Source organism: Malus sylvestris, chromosome 5 (assembly GCF_916048215.2).
Source record: "Malus sylvestris chromosome 5, drMalSylv7.2, whole genome shotgun sequence".
NCBI classification, from domain to species: domain Eukaryota; kingdom Viridiplantae; phylum Streptophyta; class Magnoliopsida; order Rosales; family Rosaceae; genus Malus; species Malus sylvestris.
This window is the reverse complement of record NC_062264.1, coordinates 30,110,819-30,127,435: the sequence shown is the minus strand read 5'-3', so window position 1 is coordinate 30,127,435 and position 16,617 is coordinate 30,110,819. Positions and strand designations below refer to the sequence as shown.

At 38.7% G+C, this 16,617-nt stretch overlaps 3 protein-coding genes and 1 non-coding gene across 4 annotated transcripts; 1 reads left to right on the top strand and 3 right to left on the bottom strand.

Moving 5' to 3' along the window:
* Positions 1 to 517: 517 nt before the first annotated feature.
* Positions 518 to 5,273, bottom strand: LOC126622176 (DEAD-box ATP-dependent RNA helicase 51-like). Its single transcript, XM_050290852.1, has 12 exons — positions 4,816 to 5,273; positions 4,449 to 4,634; positions 3,818 to 4,003; positions 3,390 to 3,473; positions 3,105 to 3,146; positions 2,831 to 2,899; positions 2,375 to 2,674; positions 2,201 to 2,239; positions 1,488 to 1,592; positions 1,237 to 1,305; positions 1,027 to 1,152; positions 518 to 918 (listed from the first exon to the last, which is right to left on the bottom strand). The coding sequence occupies exons 1-12, from the start codon at positions 5,158 to 5,160 to the stop codon at positions 736 to 738; spliced, it is 1,734 nt and encodes a 577-aa protein (XP_050146809.1). The 5' UTR covers positions 5,161 to 5,273; the 3' UTR covers positions 518 to 735.
* A 3,607-nt stretch (positions 5,274 to 8,880) lies between these two features.
* Positions 8,881 to 10,538, top strand: LOC126622177 (uncharacterized protein At4g13200, chloroplastic-like). Its single transcript, XM_050290854.1, has 3 exons — positions 8,881 to 9,239; positions 9,475 to 9,629; positions 9,990 to 10,538. The coding sequence occupies exons 1-3, from the start codon at positions 9,023 to 9,025 to the stop codon at positions 10,254 to 10,256; spliced, it is 639 nt and encodes a 212-aa protein (XP_050146811.1). The 5' UTR covers positions 8,881 to 9,022; the 3' UTR covers positions 10,257 to 10,538.
* A 48-nt stretch (positions 10,539 to 10,586) lies between these two features.
* Positions 10,587 to 14,133, bottom strand: LOC126622175 (guanine nucleotide-binding protein-like NSN1). The gene is made up of 9 exons (XM_050290851.1): positions 13,978 to 14,133; positions 13,569 to 13,810; positions 13,075 to 13,183; positions 12,789 to 12,962; positions 12,461 to 12,678; positions 12,036 to 12,300; positions 11,687 to 11,866; positions 11,366 to 11,577; positions 10,587 to 11,150 (listed from the first exon to the last, which is right to left on the bottom strand). Exons 1-9 carry the CDS (start codon positions 13,994 to 13,996, stop codon positions 10,770 to 10,772), a joined length of 1,800 nt encoding a protein of 599 aa, XP_050146808.1. The 5' UTR covers positions 13,997 to 14,133; the 3' UTR covers positions 10,587 to 10,769.
* Positions 14,134 to 14,260: 127 nt separating this feature from the next.
* On the bottom strand, positions 14,261 to 14,345 carry TRNAM-CAU (transfer RNA methionine (anticodon CAU)). Its single transcript is given in 2 exon segments — positions 14,261 to 14,296; positions 14,308 to 14,345. It is a non-coding gene; the product is annotated as a tRNA-Met (tRNA).
* Positions 14,346 to 16,617: the final 2,272 nt, after the last annotated feature.

Here is a 16,617-nt window from a genome sequence, read left to right as displayed (position 1 = left end):
AGAATAAATTTCTTCTCACTAGGCACAATACAATAGCCTTGTTCCACTTCCACCCCTTGCCCTTCGTTGCTCGCCTATTGATATAGTGCACACAAACATCAGACATGCATCCCATAAGTCAGGAGCTAATAAAATCGCATTGGACTCCTAATTTTAAAAATAAAAAAAAACCAACAATATTATGTACGCTAAACGCTAGGTAATACTTTAGTATTGAACATGTTTATCCACGAGATTAACAAGTGAATTTATTTATTCACGATATTTTTTAAAAAGTAAGAATTATAATATTTTTTTATAAGAAGTAAGAATTTTATTGCCTACTCTTTGTATTATATTGCAAGAATAATACGTGTATTTCATCTCATGGTTGTGTCATTCATCCATTTATTATGATGGGACGTGTTCTTACGAACAAACAATTGGAATTGTTTAATTTCGTCGTAATCATCATATCTATATTCCTTATGAAAAATTTATTCGAATTGGAGATGGTTAGCAATTTATATGTATCAAATAAATTTGAAGGTATCGAATGCATATAATTCATCAGATTGTTTCTTGGAAGGTAAAGGGAATGATCTATTGCACTCTGCTTTTGGGCTCCAACACTATGAGGAGAATCAATTAACAAAAATAAGGTAAAAGGGGGCGGAAATCACTTTTCCATATCTGAACCATTTGATCACTTTTTACAGAAGTTAATGTGGATTCTTTCTTTTGGCTCAAGACTCCCTAATGTCTTACAAATTGTCGAATTTCATCTCGGCCTTTTTGCCTACCGTAAGGATTGCTCACGCTGAATCCGTTTCGACTTCCTTTTACTTTGCTCATCTTCTTCCTGAACTTTGAAGCGTTGCTGTTTAAGTTCAGATTCATCTTGGGGGGACTCAGAAAGCAAAATGAAGCTGCAACCGCCTGCACGCAGTCCAATTCCAGTTAGGGTCTCTTTGCCGATTAATTCAGATGAAAAGATAAATATTAATTTCCTCTGCAACATCAATCAAGAAAGAAAAAGTTGAGTACCTGCAGATCGAGTCGGTGGACGTTAAAGATGTCCTTCATAGAGTGTGAATTATACGCTAATAGATAAGATTTATATGCCTCTTTTGCTGATTTGCGGAGATAATCGTTGCGCTGAACCATCTCCACCTGCATCAAACAAAGCAACACATAAGGTTCCTTGGAAACAGTTATTGTATGGTAGTAGATTACGATTGAACAACAGAACATTACCAGTTGCGACTGCACATTTTTCAGCATACTCTCCTTGTATTTATGTTCTTCAACGGGGACCTTTTCATCCTGAACACATAATAACATAAGCAATTGAAATGGAGAACAAGCACCGAAGCGTAGCAACCTAAATAAAAGCTTAAGGCCATATATTCAATCAAGCTTGCTTTAAACAGACACCCTTCTGAAAAGCATGGCATTTTTTTAGATTTGGTTGCTTCCATTCGTTTCTTATTCTTGACTAACCATACCATCAAATAGCGAATAAACTGCATCTCTTCAGGAATGAGGAGAAGGAATGCCTTTCCTTTTCCACCTTCTCCTCGAGCTGTTCGACCAACACGGTGGATATATTCCTGCACAAAGATATCCCATTGTTGTGAAATCTTTTACAAATGGGTAAAACAAATGAACTCAGGAAGCCCAAGAAAATACGGAAGAAAACAAAGAACCTGAACTATCGTGGTTTGCTTATATGCCTATGTCCACAAGGCACAAACACAAATCTTCACAATATCGATAATGGGTACAACCAATTATCTTATCAAGCCTCAAGATTTAAGACTAGATGAGCCATAAAGAACAAGAAATATGGAAACACTCGTATATCTTTTCTTATCTTTCAGACACTTTGCCCTTCGATATTATGTCACTTTAACTCCTTGAGTTCCTCCCACTCCTCTCTCTGGATGGTATTCCCATTCACCATCTTAAGAGTGGAAGTCTGAATTCTCTCTTTGCTTACTTATGCTTGTAAACCAGCAAAGCTCTTTAAACAGCCACGAGAAAGGCATATTAGAAAATCTAGTCCTAGAACCTAATCACCAAGTATATTAAACCGTGGTTAATTGGGAAATTAACTCCAATTGGAAATTGGATTCTTATCCTGAATTAATAATGGATAAGGAAAAATTACTCGATACAAAAATTAATTGAAATACATTAGTAGAGAAAATTTGGGCACCTTGGGATCATCTGGAGGATCAAACTGCACAATCAAGTCCTACAAGCAAACGAAAAAAGAAGAATAAAATTTACCTTGTGCGACTGCTTGTTGCGGTATTGGTAATGTAACAGAACAGAAGCTTATTGGGATAACATGAAGTTCAAACAAGATATACAGTTGAAGGAAACATACCACGGCAGGAATATCCAGCCCACGAGCAGCAACATCAGTACAAAGTAAGATTCCTTTCTCTGCTTTGCAGAAGTCAAAGAAAGTTTTTGTCCTCTTCTGTTGCTTTTGCTTTCCATGGATATCAAAGCACTCCATATTAATGTATTTAAGAAGTTCAGAGTGGAATTTAACTGAGTTACAAGAAGAGAAGAAGACCATCACTTTCTTAGAACGAGTGGTCTTCAGAAAAGTATATAGGAGAATAAATCTCTTATCGCTGGGCACAATAACATAGCCTTGTTTTAGCCCTTCATTAGTGACCTACAGTGCACATAATTTTGTTAGACTCTAAAGATTTAGAGCTATATCAAAATGAACAAAGAATGTATTAAATACATATAAGTAGATTTAAATGCATGAGAGATATTAACACAAGTAAATTACTAAAAGAATACATGAAACCATCTAGATTCCTACCTTAGTCCTCCCTTCATCCACATCAATCAAAAAAGGATCTTTCAGTGACAATCTAGCAAGATCTTCAACCTACAGGTTTAACAAGAAAAGTATTATCAGAACAAAGCAATTCATGTAGCATATGAGCACACACACGAGTAAACTCAGTGCAAGAAAAATAACTGAACAACTGGACGATGTGCAGCCTATTAATTCATGCTAAAATAGATAAACACAATGCAGAAAGCAAAAGATTGACTATTATAAGATAAGGACATGAGTATAATGCACAAACCTTCTTGGTTTGGGTTGCTGAAAATAAAGCTGTCTGCCTTTCCTGCACATTCAATAGCAACTGAATAAGTCAAGGGAATCACCATGTAAAATCCATTTTCAATTGCAACTAAAACAACAAAAATGACACATTGAAGCTGAATTGTGAATATAATCATACACACTTCACTACATTCTTATCTCTATCTAACAAAAGAAAATAAGAATATGTTGCAAGCTGGATGCATCTATTGTTCAGCATTGAGTATTTGTAACACAAGCTAGAATGCAGAATCATATAGGGTACCTGGGGTAGACGTTTGATAATCTGTCGCATTTCTTCTTCAAAGTTATCTTCCAAAATCCTGTCGGCTTCATCAATGATGAGGCACTGCAAGTCCAATAGAACAATGAAACCAAGGATTGTCAATTGCTATGATGTCGGGAGACAAACTTACATCTCGATAAAACATGTTTAGTCCAACCAGACCAAGAGGCTAAATTTTATATCTATCATAACAACCAAAATTGAGAAAAGGGCCGGAAACTACTAACAAGTTTTCAGTAAAGGGATTATTAACCGCTGCAGAATAATAGAGAGTTAAGAAAATAGTGCGTAGAATCATCTTTCAATGAGAAATCCATTGTAGAAATTAGCCCCACTTTACAAAATAACCAGATACAAATAATTTTGATAGACTACAACAATATTTCCATAGAGGAGATGTGAGGAACCTTCAAGTTCTTATATAGAAATCCCTTGGTATTCTGGAGATGGTCAAGAAGTCGGCCAGGGGTTGCAACCAATAGATTTACTCCTTTTACAAGACTTTCTGCTTCTCTTCTCCGATTTGCACCACCAATAACCAAGTCGACAGTCTGTGAGTGATACTTGAGGAGGTGCTCTGCCACAGCGTGGGTCTGAATTATTGAGAGGAAAATATGCAGGGATGAATCAAGATGATTTATCGTAAACCTCATAATGCGACAGCACATCGACTAATAAAGCACAATTTCTTTGGTTTTGTGAAGCATAAAATTTTACATAAACATTTCCGTTTTCGGACTTCTTTCTAAGAAGTGAATTTCTTAAATTATTGAGCATGTTAACTTTCATATCTTGCAAATATGAATACCAAGCCATATTTCAGCCCGCTAATATAGAGGAACTCCATTACCAAGCCAATTTTACAAAACTGTTCTGCAGAATTGCATTATCACTCAAATACAGGCAGGCCTTTATGTTCAACCTAGATATGTAACAGGCATAAAAAAATGATCTTGAGTTGGAGCCAGTGAAATAAGACCGACCCCTGTAACATATCAAATCAATAACAAAGAAAGAATGTACCAGGGTTTGTTTCACCTGAATCGCAAGCTCCCGTGTAGGGCAAATGACAACAACAGCGGTTCCATTACGAGGAGTAAACTTTGTGTGATATAGCAACTCCACAGCTGGTACTAGAAAAGCAAGAGTTTTCCCAGATCCTGTCCTTGCAGCTCCCAGTACATCTTTTCCGATCAATAGTGGTGGGATTGTTCTGGCTTGAATCTGCAGCAATTGAATTTACTTGTAAATTGCGTTAAGCCAATTTCGCCCAAAAAATATACACTAAGTTACACAAATTCTACCCCAAAAAAGCCTTGATATTAGAAGCATGGCAATGTCAATCCATGAATGAATCAGGAGCTAATAAAACCATTGAATTCGAACCCGAAATTTAACTTTTTACCTGAGTCATGTGCTGAAATTTCATATCTTGAACGGCCTTAAAAGTGTTGGAAGACAAATTCAGTGATCCAAAAGACTCTGTGGTCATAATCCCAGACCCTCCACCTCTCTTAACCTTCGTCTTCTTCTCTTCCTTCGAGGCTTCTACACCTTCATTTTCCTCTTTTCCCGCTGTTTCCTCTACCTTCATTCTCTTCGTCTTCTCATCTTCCCCTTTGTCTTCTTCTTCTTGGTCCTCCTTACGGTTTTGAGGCTCTGATTCTTCAATCGTACCGGTCGATTCCGACAGTTTCTTCGCTCTCTTTCTCTTCCGGTTGTTCCTCCGAGCAACCATTGCGCCTTCCATGGCCACTGGTTCTATAGAATTTGGCAATTTAGGGTTTCCGGTCTGGATTGTACTAGCAAGCGAAGGTTTAGGGTTTTGACTACCGTCCACGGGGAAGTATGATTGAGTGAGGGCCAAGCCAACTCAATTAAATTAGGGAGGTGATTTTTAAAACGAAAAGGTCAAAAAAATAATTTAGTTTTAATGCAAAAGAACAAATAAAAATGTAGTGAATGGTATCAGAAAAAAGTAAAAATGTGATTTTTTGTTAAAAATGACCAGTACTAGAAATGTTTCGTTAAAACTCATTTTTAAAAACCTTCTTCTTTAATTCTTGTCATTAGAATAAATAAATTAAACGAAAATAACTGTGTACTAAGAAAAATGATGGGAGAGGTTTAAAAACGTGTTGAATCGTAACTTGTCTTTCATACAACTGACCATTAAATGCAAGCAAATGTTGAGACAGTCAAATTTGATAATCAATCGTCACATAACAAATTCCATCATGCTCTTATTAACATAGAGAATTGTCATTAGCACTCTAAAAATCTCATTTGGCACTCCAAATTTTCTATAATTAGAAAGAAAAATACACTTATAAGGAGTGTAGAATGAGATTTTTGAAGTACTATACTAGTAACAGTTCCATTAACATATTATAATATTTGTTACTTGCTCATAAGAAAAATGATTGAAGATGAATAGATTGGTTTGGTTCAGCTATGCTACTAAAATTATAGGGTAAAAGACTGTTTACTACCCTCACGTTTCGTGGTTTTCAACATTTAGTACATCAATTTTTTTTCGTCTCAGAGTCATACCTAAAGTGTAAATTTTGGGACAGTCTCATACATCTGTTAGTCAAACTGTTAAGTCTCCCGTTAACTATGACGTGACGGGCATGTGGACAATGATTAGGCGCCACGTGGAAATTAAAAAAAAATATTTATAAAATAAATATAAAAAAAAAATATATATATATATATATATATATATATATTAAAAAAAAAACCTTATCTTCCCCAGATTCAGAGGAAGAAGAAGAAGGAGAAGGAAGAAGGAGAAGAAGGGGAAGGAAGGAGGAGGAAGGAAGAAGAAGGAGGAAGAAGAAAAAAAAAGTTGCAGATTCAAAGGAAGAAGAAGAAGAAGAAGAAGAAGAAGGAAGAAGAAGAAGGAGGAAGAAGAAGAAGGAAGAAGAAGAAGGAGGAAGAAGAAGAAGAAAAAAAAAACGAATCTGCAACCCAGATTCGGATGAAGAAGAAGAAGAGGAAGGAAGAAGGAGGAAGAAAAAAAAAACCGACATCTTCCTCGGATTCAAAGGAAGAAAAATAAGAAGAAGAAGAAGGAGAAAAAGGGGAAGGAAGAAGGAGAAGAAGGAGGAAGAAGGAGAAGAAGGAAGAAGAAGAAGAAAAAAAATTGCAGATTCAGAGGAAGAAGAATGAAAAAAAAAAAAAAAACCAAATCTGCAACCCAGATTTGGAAGAAGAAGAAAAAGGAGGAAGAAGAAAGGAAAAAAAAAACCTTCATCTTCCCCAGGATTCGAAGGAAGAAGGAGAAGGAAGAAGAAGGAAGGAGGAGGATTTGGATCCTCTCTTGAGCTAATGGAGAGGATCCTCCTGACCAGTTATCATGGGCCATTGGTTTTTTATCTAACGGTTACAAACAGGGAGGTCCCTTTAAAGTTATAATAATTATAGCCGTTGGATTTTTATCCAACGGCTCATGATAACTGGTCAGGAGGATCCTCTCCATTAGCTCAGGAGAGGATTCAAATCCGAAGGAGGAGGAAGGAAGAAGGAGAAAGAGGAAGAAGAAAAAAAAAAGTTGCAGATTCGGAGGAGGAAGGGAAAAAAAAAACCGAATCTGCAACTCATATTTGGAGGAAAAGAAGAAGAGGAAGGAAGAAGGAGTAAGGAGAAGGAAGAAGGAGGAAGAAGAAAAAGAAGAAAAAAAACCTTCATCTTCCCCAGATTCGGAGGAAGAAGAAGAAGAAGAAGGAGAAGGAAGAAGAAGGAAGAATGAGACGAAGGGGAAGGAAAGAGGAAGGAAGAAGAAGAAGGAGGAAGAAGAAAAAAAAAAGTTGCAGATTCGAAGGAAGAAAAAGAAGAAGAAGAAGAAGAAGGAAGAAGAAGGAAGAAGGAAAAAAATAAAAAAAACAAACCGAATTTGCAAGCTAGATTCAGAGGAAGAAGAAGAAGAAGAAGAGGAAGGAAGAAGGAGGAAGAAGAAAGAAAAAAAAAACCTTCATCTTCCCCATATTCGGAGGAAGAAGAAGAAGAAGAAGAAGGAGAAGGAAGAAGGAAGAATGAGGAAGGAAGAATGAGGAAGGAAGAAGGAGAAGAAGAAGAAGAAGGAGGAAGAAAAAAAAAAGTTGCAGATTCGAAGGAAGAAGAAGAAGAATAAGAAAAAGAAGAATGAGGAAGAAGGATAAAGAAGAAGGAAAAAAAAAACCGAATCTGCAACCCAGATTCGGAGGAAGAAGAAGAAGATGAAGGAAGAAGGAGGAAGGAGAAGGAAGAAGGAGGAAAAATGAGGAAGAAGATAAAAAAAAAAAACTTCATCTTCCCCTGATTCGGAGGAAGAAGAAGAAGAAGAAAGAAAAGGAAGAAGAAAGAAGAAAGAGGAAGGAAGAAGGAGAAGAATGAGGAAGAAGAAAAAACAAAGTTGCAGATTCGGAAGAAGAAGAAGAAGAAGAGGAAGAAGGAGGAAGAAGAAAAAAGAAAGAAAAAAAAAGAAAAAAAAACGTGGATGACACGTGGCGCCCAATCATTGTCCACATGGGCGCCACGTCACAATTAACGACAAATTTAACAGTTTGACTAACGGATGTATGAGATTGTCCCAAAATTTACACTTTAGGTATGACTCTGAGATGAAAAAAACTTGATGTACTAAATGTTGAAAACCACGAAACATGAGGGTAGTAAACAATCTTTTACCCAAAATTATATGTAACCTAAACTAATCGAAATTCTGCCTCTTTGTTTAACTCCCCTTCAGACAATTGGATTTGTTAATAACTCATTTAGAATCAACTTATGATGTTCTCTAAATTCCTTACATCTTGGTGTAAATATAACGTTGTATTAAAAAAACGTATAGCCTGCAAAAGGAAATCATAGTTTTTCAAAAGTTAGGTTTGGTTTATTTCCAAAGATATTAGAGTGTTCAAAGAAACTGAAAAAGTGAAATATAGGTGGCAAGAGAAATTGGATTGTCCATAGAGTAATGTAATCACTTATCTTATCACGTTATTGAGTAGAATGTCAAACGATATCAGTTGATTATATGCCTACACTTCTCCAAAACACAATGAGAATTCTACAAGGAATAAGTTTTTTAAGTGGATTTGTCTGTGTGATACAGAGCAACGGTCCAAGTGACAAATTATGCTATGTTATAACCAAATTGGCAAAACTTAACTTTCAATCTCAATTTACGCACTTACAAATTGTTGATTTACACATCTTTTCAATTAAAAAGCGTGAAAACACGATTGACCATAGCAAAACTCTCATACAAATACTATAACACAAAAAATCCCACAAACAGATGAGCTTGAGCTTGTAGTGTTGTCAAATCAAATCACCATGAAATTCAAGATCTTAAGTTTTGATAGCAAGATGTGTGGGACAAGGTGCACTAATTTAGCATAGGCTGCTGCACTTGTTTATATGGACCACGCATGGTTCGGGTGGACCGGAACACTGGACTTACGTGTGTGTAAGTTTAGGCCCACGTCATTAACACAAACAGAAAACCCGACCCGAACCCAACTGTACTGGACGGCAAACCCTGAAGATTTTTGTTCTGTTGAGCCAACAAGAAAAGCCGAGAAACACCGAGTAAGTGACAGAATCTGAGAATCTGAAGTGAAAAAATGATTAGTGGGGTTTTAACTTCTGCTTCTGCTTCCCCACAAGCACTTTCTTCCCTGCTTTCTAAACCCAGAAGCAGCAGCTTTTTCTCTGCGTCGTCTTCAAGCTCTGCAAGTGTTCATACAGATTTGAAGCTTAAAAGCGTTGGATTTTATGGAAGAATTGGGTCTCAGAGAAGCAGATTGGACTGCAGTGCAAATCCTGGTGGGCCCGGATTTGGTATTGTTCTTACCTCTGTGTCTTCAATTTTTGAACTTTTTTCATGTGTAAATTATTTGGTGTCGGTTGAATGAATCTCGTTCTGGAAATTGTTGATTTGTATGAATTGGGTTTTTATCTAAATTACGAAAGAACAATCCTTTGGGTACCCCTTTCCAGAAATGTCAGGTTTTTATGGGATAAATGTAAATTTTGGATTGGAATATGCAAAGATTTGAGCAACTGAATGTTGCAGGTGAGGGTGATAGCAGGAGTGTTCTGGATGCCTTTTTCTTGGGGAAAGCTCTAGCTGAAGCTATAAACGACCGCATTGAGTCCGGTGTAGGCGAGTTTTTGAGCACGATTGGTAGGCTGCAAGCTGAGCAGCAGAAGCTTGTAGAGGAGTTTCAGGTGAGCACTTCACTTCATTGATGAATTGTTCCTCCTTGTGAACTTTCTGCTTTACAAATTTGCTGTCAACATTTCCGTAAGCGAAAAAACATTTCCAGAATTCATGGATTGAAGCTAAATGTGAAATCTGCTTTAGATAATTTCTAAATCACTTCGGTTTAAGGCAGATCATTGTGCATAGACAACACCATATTATAGTGAATAGCGTGGGATCATCGGTACAAAGTTCTCTTACTGGTTCTCGATTTGGTTTGAACTGTATATTGCTAGTGATGTGAGGGATTGAATCAAAACAACTGCATAGTCTGCATTGAGCATAATGGATATTAGTCGCTGCGCTAATTTATCAATTATACACAGGAAGATGTACTGGAAAGAGCCAAAAAGGCCAAAGAGAAAGCAGCACGCGAGGCCGTGGAGGCACAAGGAATCGTGACATCAACTACAGAATCCATAACACCAGTCACAACCACCAACGGCGTTACAGCAGTATCTTCGACAACCACGACGACTGTGGTCACTCCTGTGAATCAATCCTCATTGTCTGAACCAGCTCCCTCAACAACTAAGGACGAACAAGATCCGGGTGACGATGACACGGTTCGAGGGGTGCCAATTGATGATTGAGATCCATCTTCATGTATTAGCATATCTTACACCTTCCAGCCAATACAGTTGGTTTTTAATCTGGTGTAGATCACTCGTTATAACTTCGATAATAAGTTATTGTAGTCCTTAGAGAAAGGGCTTAAACTTGGATTGCAAATACACATGCTGATGCTAGCTACTTATACGTCCTCCGTTGGGAAATTGTAATCCGATTTTGGTAAGACTTGATCTGAATCGCAGTTCAGATTCAACTCGTTTCAACGAGGGTGACAGTGAAAGTCATGATCTTTAGTGGGATAAGGTTTTGTTGTTGTTTGTAGAGCGTGCAAGACGAATCCAGGTTAAATATGCAGATAAATAATCAAGCTTTTATATTGTTAGGCAGACATAAATCCTGTCCGTACAAAAATCTGAAAACCATTGGCATTCATACATATTTCTCTTAAAAAACAAAAAACTGGCTAGATCAGACTGAACTTGGTGTGCACCGTGGACCGCCTCTGATGATACAGTTGCATTTGATCGTCCCGGCTATTTCTCCGGTTCATCAAATCCAGTACCAGACATCGGAACCTTTCCTATAAGTTGACCATCACTAACATCCATAGCGGATCCCTTGTTCTTGTAATCCACTTTAAAGTCATAGTCACCGTCAGCATCCATAGCGTCGACTGAGGCTGCGGCTGACTTGGCCTTTTTGTTTTTCTTCCTTTCTGCTTTCTTTAGCTTAGGATTGAGAATACCTTCAGCTGTGTACAATTTCTCATTTTGCCTGATAGTTCTAATAGCTTTCTTTTCCTTGGGTTTGCCACCATCATCTTCTTCACATGCCATGGACTGGTCATCGTCTCCGTCAACCATATCTTCAGGACTTCCATCACCATGACTTGATGGTCCTTCTGCCGTATCAACCTGGTGCGTGATAATGTAAAATCAAATTACATTCGGAATTTGATAAATGTACACTAAATTTTAAATCAAATGTGAATCAGTCGGCTTCCTAGAAGACTATTGAACATATCTGTAAACAGCATGCACAGACTATTCAATGTGCACTAGTTTGGCTACCAAAATACTGAATAACAGAAAAGGAGTCATAAGTGATATGGTTAGCACAGATCACAAACCTCTTCAATATCTTCATTGAAATTGAGCGGGCAACTGGGAGGAACTTCGACAGGATGGAAATCACTAACAGACTTGAGGCTTCCGATGAATGAAGATTCTGCATTGTATACTTCATCAATGTTAAACGCCTTGCCCAGCTGCAAAACAATGTTTGCCTCTGAAGGATGATCTTGATTCCTAACTGGGGGCATGGTGTAGTATGGAATTTTACCTGAAAGACATTGAACGTTTAGCATCAATTATCCACTTTTTCAGCATTTACCTTCTTTACAAAAAAAAATTTCAGAGTTCTTGTCGGACGAATAAAGGTCAATGCATACCCTCGTTCCAGTCGTGCAGCACAATTCTTGCGGCAGCGCCAATATCTACAACACCACCCTTTTTTAGCTTACCCCTAACTGTAGCCACCTTATGCAGAAAGTCATCAACTGAATCGAAACTTGGGAGCTTGTATAGAGTCACCAAAAGTCTTTCTGGGCAAAGCTTCAAAATTTCCTTTACTGTTCAACAAAGAGAAAATCTCAACTAAGCTTAAGAAGGATTGCAATAGAAGTAAGTTTCATATACAATAGGAATCACTAATAAGCATTCCGTGGTAGATCAATGCAGGATTAGGGCAGTCATGCATATTACGAGGGTTAAATGAAGAATCTGAGACTTGGTGAATACCTGGAGCAATTGGATCCTCTAACTTCTCAATTCTTTTGCAGTTTCGTAGTGCTATAGAGGCATCATTCTCTTTAGATCTAAGCATTACAACACCAGGGCAGTCCAGCAATTTGACATTATTATCCAACTGAACTTCTTGCAGTGATCTTGTTAATCCTGGAGTAGAACCAACATTGACAACACGGCTTCTCTTCAAACTATTAATCAGACTACTCTTTCCGACATTGGGAAGGCCGATAACACCCACAGTAATTGATTTCTTGATCTGTGAAAGACAAAAGCTCACATTTACACCGGAAATAATGCGATGAAATTATTCAAACTTACTCATATTCCAGCAATGAAAACCCTAATTTTAGAGGGATAAATATAACATGCCTCTGTGTGTGTGTGGCATTGCTTCCTAAAACAGATGATACAAGTACCTCATGACTTCTGGAATAGTTCTTCAACAATTTTAGAAGAGTTTCAGCTCCCAGACAGTCGCTTGTCTGGAGAAGGCTGCTTGGTTTTGATTTCTTCGAAGATGATTTCCACCCTAAGTTTGACCTTTGCTCTTGGGTGTTGCACTTGAAGGCAACAGCTGGTAACTCTTCCCTAAGATAAGTCAGCCATTTCTCAGCAGCTTCTCGTGGGACAAGATCTGAGATCCAAGAACCATCACAGTTATTAAAGGCTAAAGTTTAGAAACAAAAAAAAAATTGAAAGTGCAAATCAATGTTTTAAGATACTGAAGAGCATGAAATGTATTACCAATTTTGTTCAGAAGTAAGACGAGATGCTTGTTAGGACCCGATTTCATCACCATCTTTTCCATATCAATACATCGGGTACCCAGGGGGTCTCGAGCATCAAGAACTTCCAAAATGACATCTGAGGCTTCAATAACTTTAACCAACTCCTTGTAGAAAGCCCTATCTGAGCTATCTGTACAGAGAGAAAATCGTTTTAAGAACAATTAAGGATAAAAAATGTAGTGATATTCAAGCTGAACCATCCGCAATAAAACATTCCTTAAAAACACCAAGTAACAACATACCTCTATTATTCCCGAAGGCAGTGGAATCATCAATACTCTCTTCTTCTGCCACTTCCTCTGAATTGGGGACATCGTCGTCCTCTAAAATCCCCATCTTCCTCTTTTTAGCCTGAATCAGAATAAAAAGTTTATTACCAATATGATACAGCTAAAAGTGTGCACTAAAAGCAGGTAAGTGATTGCTTCTCAATGATGAAATCGGCAAGCCGAGCATATGTTAATACTTGAACGCCAAAACTCATATGCAGTAAAAAGGGTACTGTATCAAAAAAGTATACTCATTCATTCTCAGCTATCATTGCATCATATGCTGTAAACTTTAAACCCAATTTCAAATGCCAATCTGAATGCCAATTGCATCAGTACACGGGAAAAACTATATTTCACGTACAACTGCTCAAAAACTCGAGAAACTCTAATTCGTAAATCATAAGTCAAAGTAATTCAAACAACAATCAATCACAAAAACAGAAACACGGGTACTAAAGCCGTACCCTTTCTTTGCGGGCAGCCTTCTTTTGCTCTGCTTCTTCGATATATTTAGCCCGACGGACTTCGAGAGCCTTGAGCTCCTGCTCCTTGAAGGGCCAGTCATTAGGAATACCCGGGTCCTTCTCGACCTTCTTGTTCTTGAAGCCGAGCTTCTTGGCGTCCTTGGCCTTCTTTTTGTGGTGCTCCTTCACCTTCCTTATCACCTTGTACTTCTTACTCAACGTCACTCTCTTACTCTTGCTCTCTGCAACCCATTAATCCAATTCCAATTAATTCCAGAAAACAAATACAAATCAAATTTATCAAAAAATTAACAAAAATAATAAAATTGCAGCTTCAAATTCCGATTAATAAAAAAAAATACAAAATTTAACAAAAATGAGAGATTTGTAGTGAAATTAAGAGGCTTACTTTTGCTTTTCTTCACCATCGTTGGGTGTCCTTCAAATGAAATATAGAGGGTGTAGAGAGAGAAAGGAGAGGAGAGAGAGAGGGAGGCCCTGAATCGGTTTAGGGTTTAGGAGGAAAGTGAAAGAAGACGGAGCTCTGATGCGGTTTAGGGTTTATGTAATTTGGGTCGCAGTGGAGTTGTTGGAGACTTTGGGCCGACCCGAAAGATTTTCTAACTGAGTGTGGAGCCCAGAGTTGGACCGGGCCTAGGCCCAACCAAAATAACTGAAGGCATAAAATAATTTGGGGTGAGAGAGGCTCGAACTCTCGACCTCAGGATCACTCAGAAGCTATGAGACCTACGCGCTAGCCAACTGCGCCACCACCCCGATGTTGTTAAACTTCGGCAGTTATGGAATATAACGCTTCGCCTCATTTTAACAAAGGATCTCATTTGAAATAGATAAGACGCTAATTTTAACGTGTTTATACCATATTTAGGGCCTCATATAAATACTCAAGGGACTTAAATGTAATTATGTAATAAATGAAGCGGCAAATATGTAATTAGGGGAGGAGCCCTTATTCTATAAAAAGGGTCTCCTCACCCTCACAAACCCTAAGCCTCTCCTATCTAGATCAAAACTCTCACACTCTCTCCCTCACTTCTCAGAGAAATATAATACAATCAGTGTGGACGTACCCCAAACCTTGGGGTGAACCACGATACATATTGTGTTATTTACATTTCTTGTAGATTCACGGTCGGATTTACGTTGTTCCAAGACCTCCGGTTTTATGCATCAACATTTGGCGCCGTCTGTGGTAATCGATACGAAAAGTTGTGTCGGTTCTCTTTCATTTTTTCACCTCCATCGTGAATCCACAAAATTTGCAAGAAACCCAAAAACCTCACTGGGCTTTTCCAGAAAAAGATTCGTCTTAGTAGCGAGCACAACTTGAGACAAATGTCACCTTCTCCATTTCCACAACATGAAAATCTTCCACTTGTCTGTCACCTCTTCATCAAATGTCTTTCTCTTTTCAAGACACCCTCTCGATTTCCTCAGCACGTCTTCTTTTTCCTTTTCTGGCCCCAATTTATTAATTTACACAACCTAGCAAGCTTAATTGCTTCAGTCAAGAAAACTTTTCTAACTCCCAAGTCCCAAGAAAAAATGGGTCTTGAAATATCAAAAGACCAATTCAGGCCAATAACTCCAGTGCGAGTTGCCACACACCCTGTCACCCAGCACCCAAGATCTCAAATTCTCAATGCTTATAGGTCGGTGACAGGGCCAAAATTTCAAAGATCTAAGGAGGAAGACTAACCAACCAATCAGATCTTTGAAAATCCTCTGATTTTTCCATTTGGATTTTGCTGGGCTTATGATGGGGTGGAGGTACAGAGCTGGGTTGTTCCTAATTACTGTTGTTATTGTCATTTGGGTCACCTATGCAGAAGCCGCGTTGACTGGTCCATGCTCGATCGACTCCCCGGCGAGCGCAATGGCTCCATTCCACGTCGACGACTCGTTTTTAGCTCGTGAGGCTTAATTCATCACCACCGTTGATTTCCCAGATCAGCGGAAGAGCTCATCCTCACCATCGCCGCCCTCTTATTCCTTTTCGCTCTTTCCCACGCCCACACATCATCCGACCTACCCGCCAACAAAATCAGCGGTCGCGATCCAGCTGGCGCAACGTTACTTGAATCCAGGCCCAAGCCCAGACAGCCCACCTCTGTCGTCCCCGATTATCTGTCTCTCTGGAAAACGATACGTATATTTGAGGCGGTGGAATATCGGGTTGGATAGCGACACCATCACGTTTGCTTTGAAAAGTATCAAGTTGGGGGATTTGGGATTTGGACGAGAACCATGTTGCCCACGTTGATTGGTCCTTGCTCGATCGACTCCCCGACGAGCGCAGTGTCATCCTCATCGCCAACAATGGTGTGCACATGTCATCCTCACTGCCAACAATGGTATTGCTTCGTATAACCGGTTTGCCAACGCTATAGGTTTCATGAGGACCGAAGCTTTGTCAGGCTGCACCCAGACTCTCAAGAAATGGCAGGAGCTCGACAAGTAGATTCAAATCCATGGCTACCCAATGTCAAGTTGTCACCGGCAAAGCAGCGGTGGCCTAGGAACCCGATAAGCCATTGGTGATCGAAGATGTACAGGTGGCTCTGCCGCAGGCTGGAGAGGTCCGGGTCAAGATTCTGTGCAATTTTTCGACGGATTATATATTACGGGAGCAGTACATGGATCCTTGGAATGAGGTCAGAATTGCAAAACTGCTTGAAGACTTTGATGCTTTAGCTAAAGCCTTTATTGTAAAACATTGTTGTGACGATGATGGCACAACAAGGCCACGATGATGCTTTGTCACTCCCATTGAGAAAATGCCCACTCTAAAAAGATAAAGCTTCCTATTATTATTTCTATCATGATTCCTTGCCAGGTGAAGAGACAGAGAGATGTGTCTGCCAAGTGAAAAGACAGAGAGAGGTGCAGCAAAAAAAAGAAAAGAAGATTGCAAAAGCAATCAAGTGAGCTGAGAAAAAACGAAAGCAAAAGAGAAAGTAAAAATAAGGAATAAACACCCCACCAGAACGATGTGATTTACTGTTCTTGTTTTTTACTGATGTAATTT

Bases quoted from the DNA above. Each gene is read 5' to 3' on its own strand.
- LOC126622176 (XM_050290852.1), bottom strand. From the start codon at position 5,160: ATGGAAGGCGCAATGGTTGCTCGGAGGAACAACCGGAAGAGAAAGAGA. The intron at 4,635-4,815 runs GTAAAAAGTTAA...CAATTGCTGCAG, and splicing joins AATTTCAGCACATGACTCAG to ATTCAAGCCAGAACAATCCC. The intron at 3,147-3,389 runs GTACCCTATATG...TTGAATGTGCAG, and splicing joins TTATCAAACGTCTACCCCAG to GAAAGGCAGACAGCTTTATT.
- LOC126622175 (XM_050290851.1), bottom strand. The intron at 11,867-12,035 runs GTATTCACCAAG...TTTGTTGAACAG, and splicing joins AGAGGATCCAATTGCTCCAG to TAAAGGAAATTTTGAAGCTT. The intron at 11,578-11,686 runs GTATGCATTGAC...AATGTCTTTCAG, and splicing joins GCTGCACGACTGGAACGAGG to GTAAAATTCCATACTACACC.
- LOC126622177 (XM_050290854.1), top strand. From the start codon at position 9,023: ATGATTAGTGGGGTTTTAACTTCTGCTTCTGCTTCCCCACAAGCACTT. The intron at 9,240-9,474 runs GTATTGTTCTTA...TGAATGTTGCAG, and splicing joins TCCTGGTGGGCCCGGATTTG to GTGAGGGTGATAGCAGGAGT. The intron at 9,630-9,989 runs GTGAGCACTTCA...AATTATACACAG, and splicing joins AGCTTGTAGAGGAGTTTCAG to GAAGATGTACTGGAAAGAGC.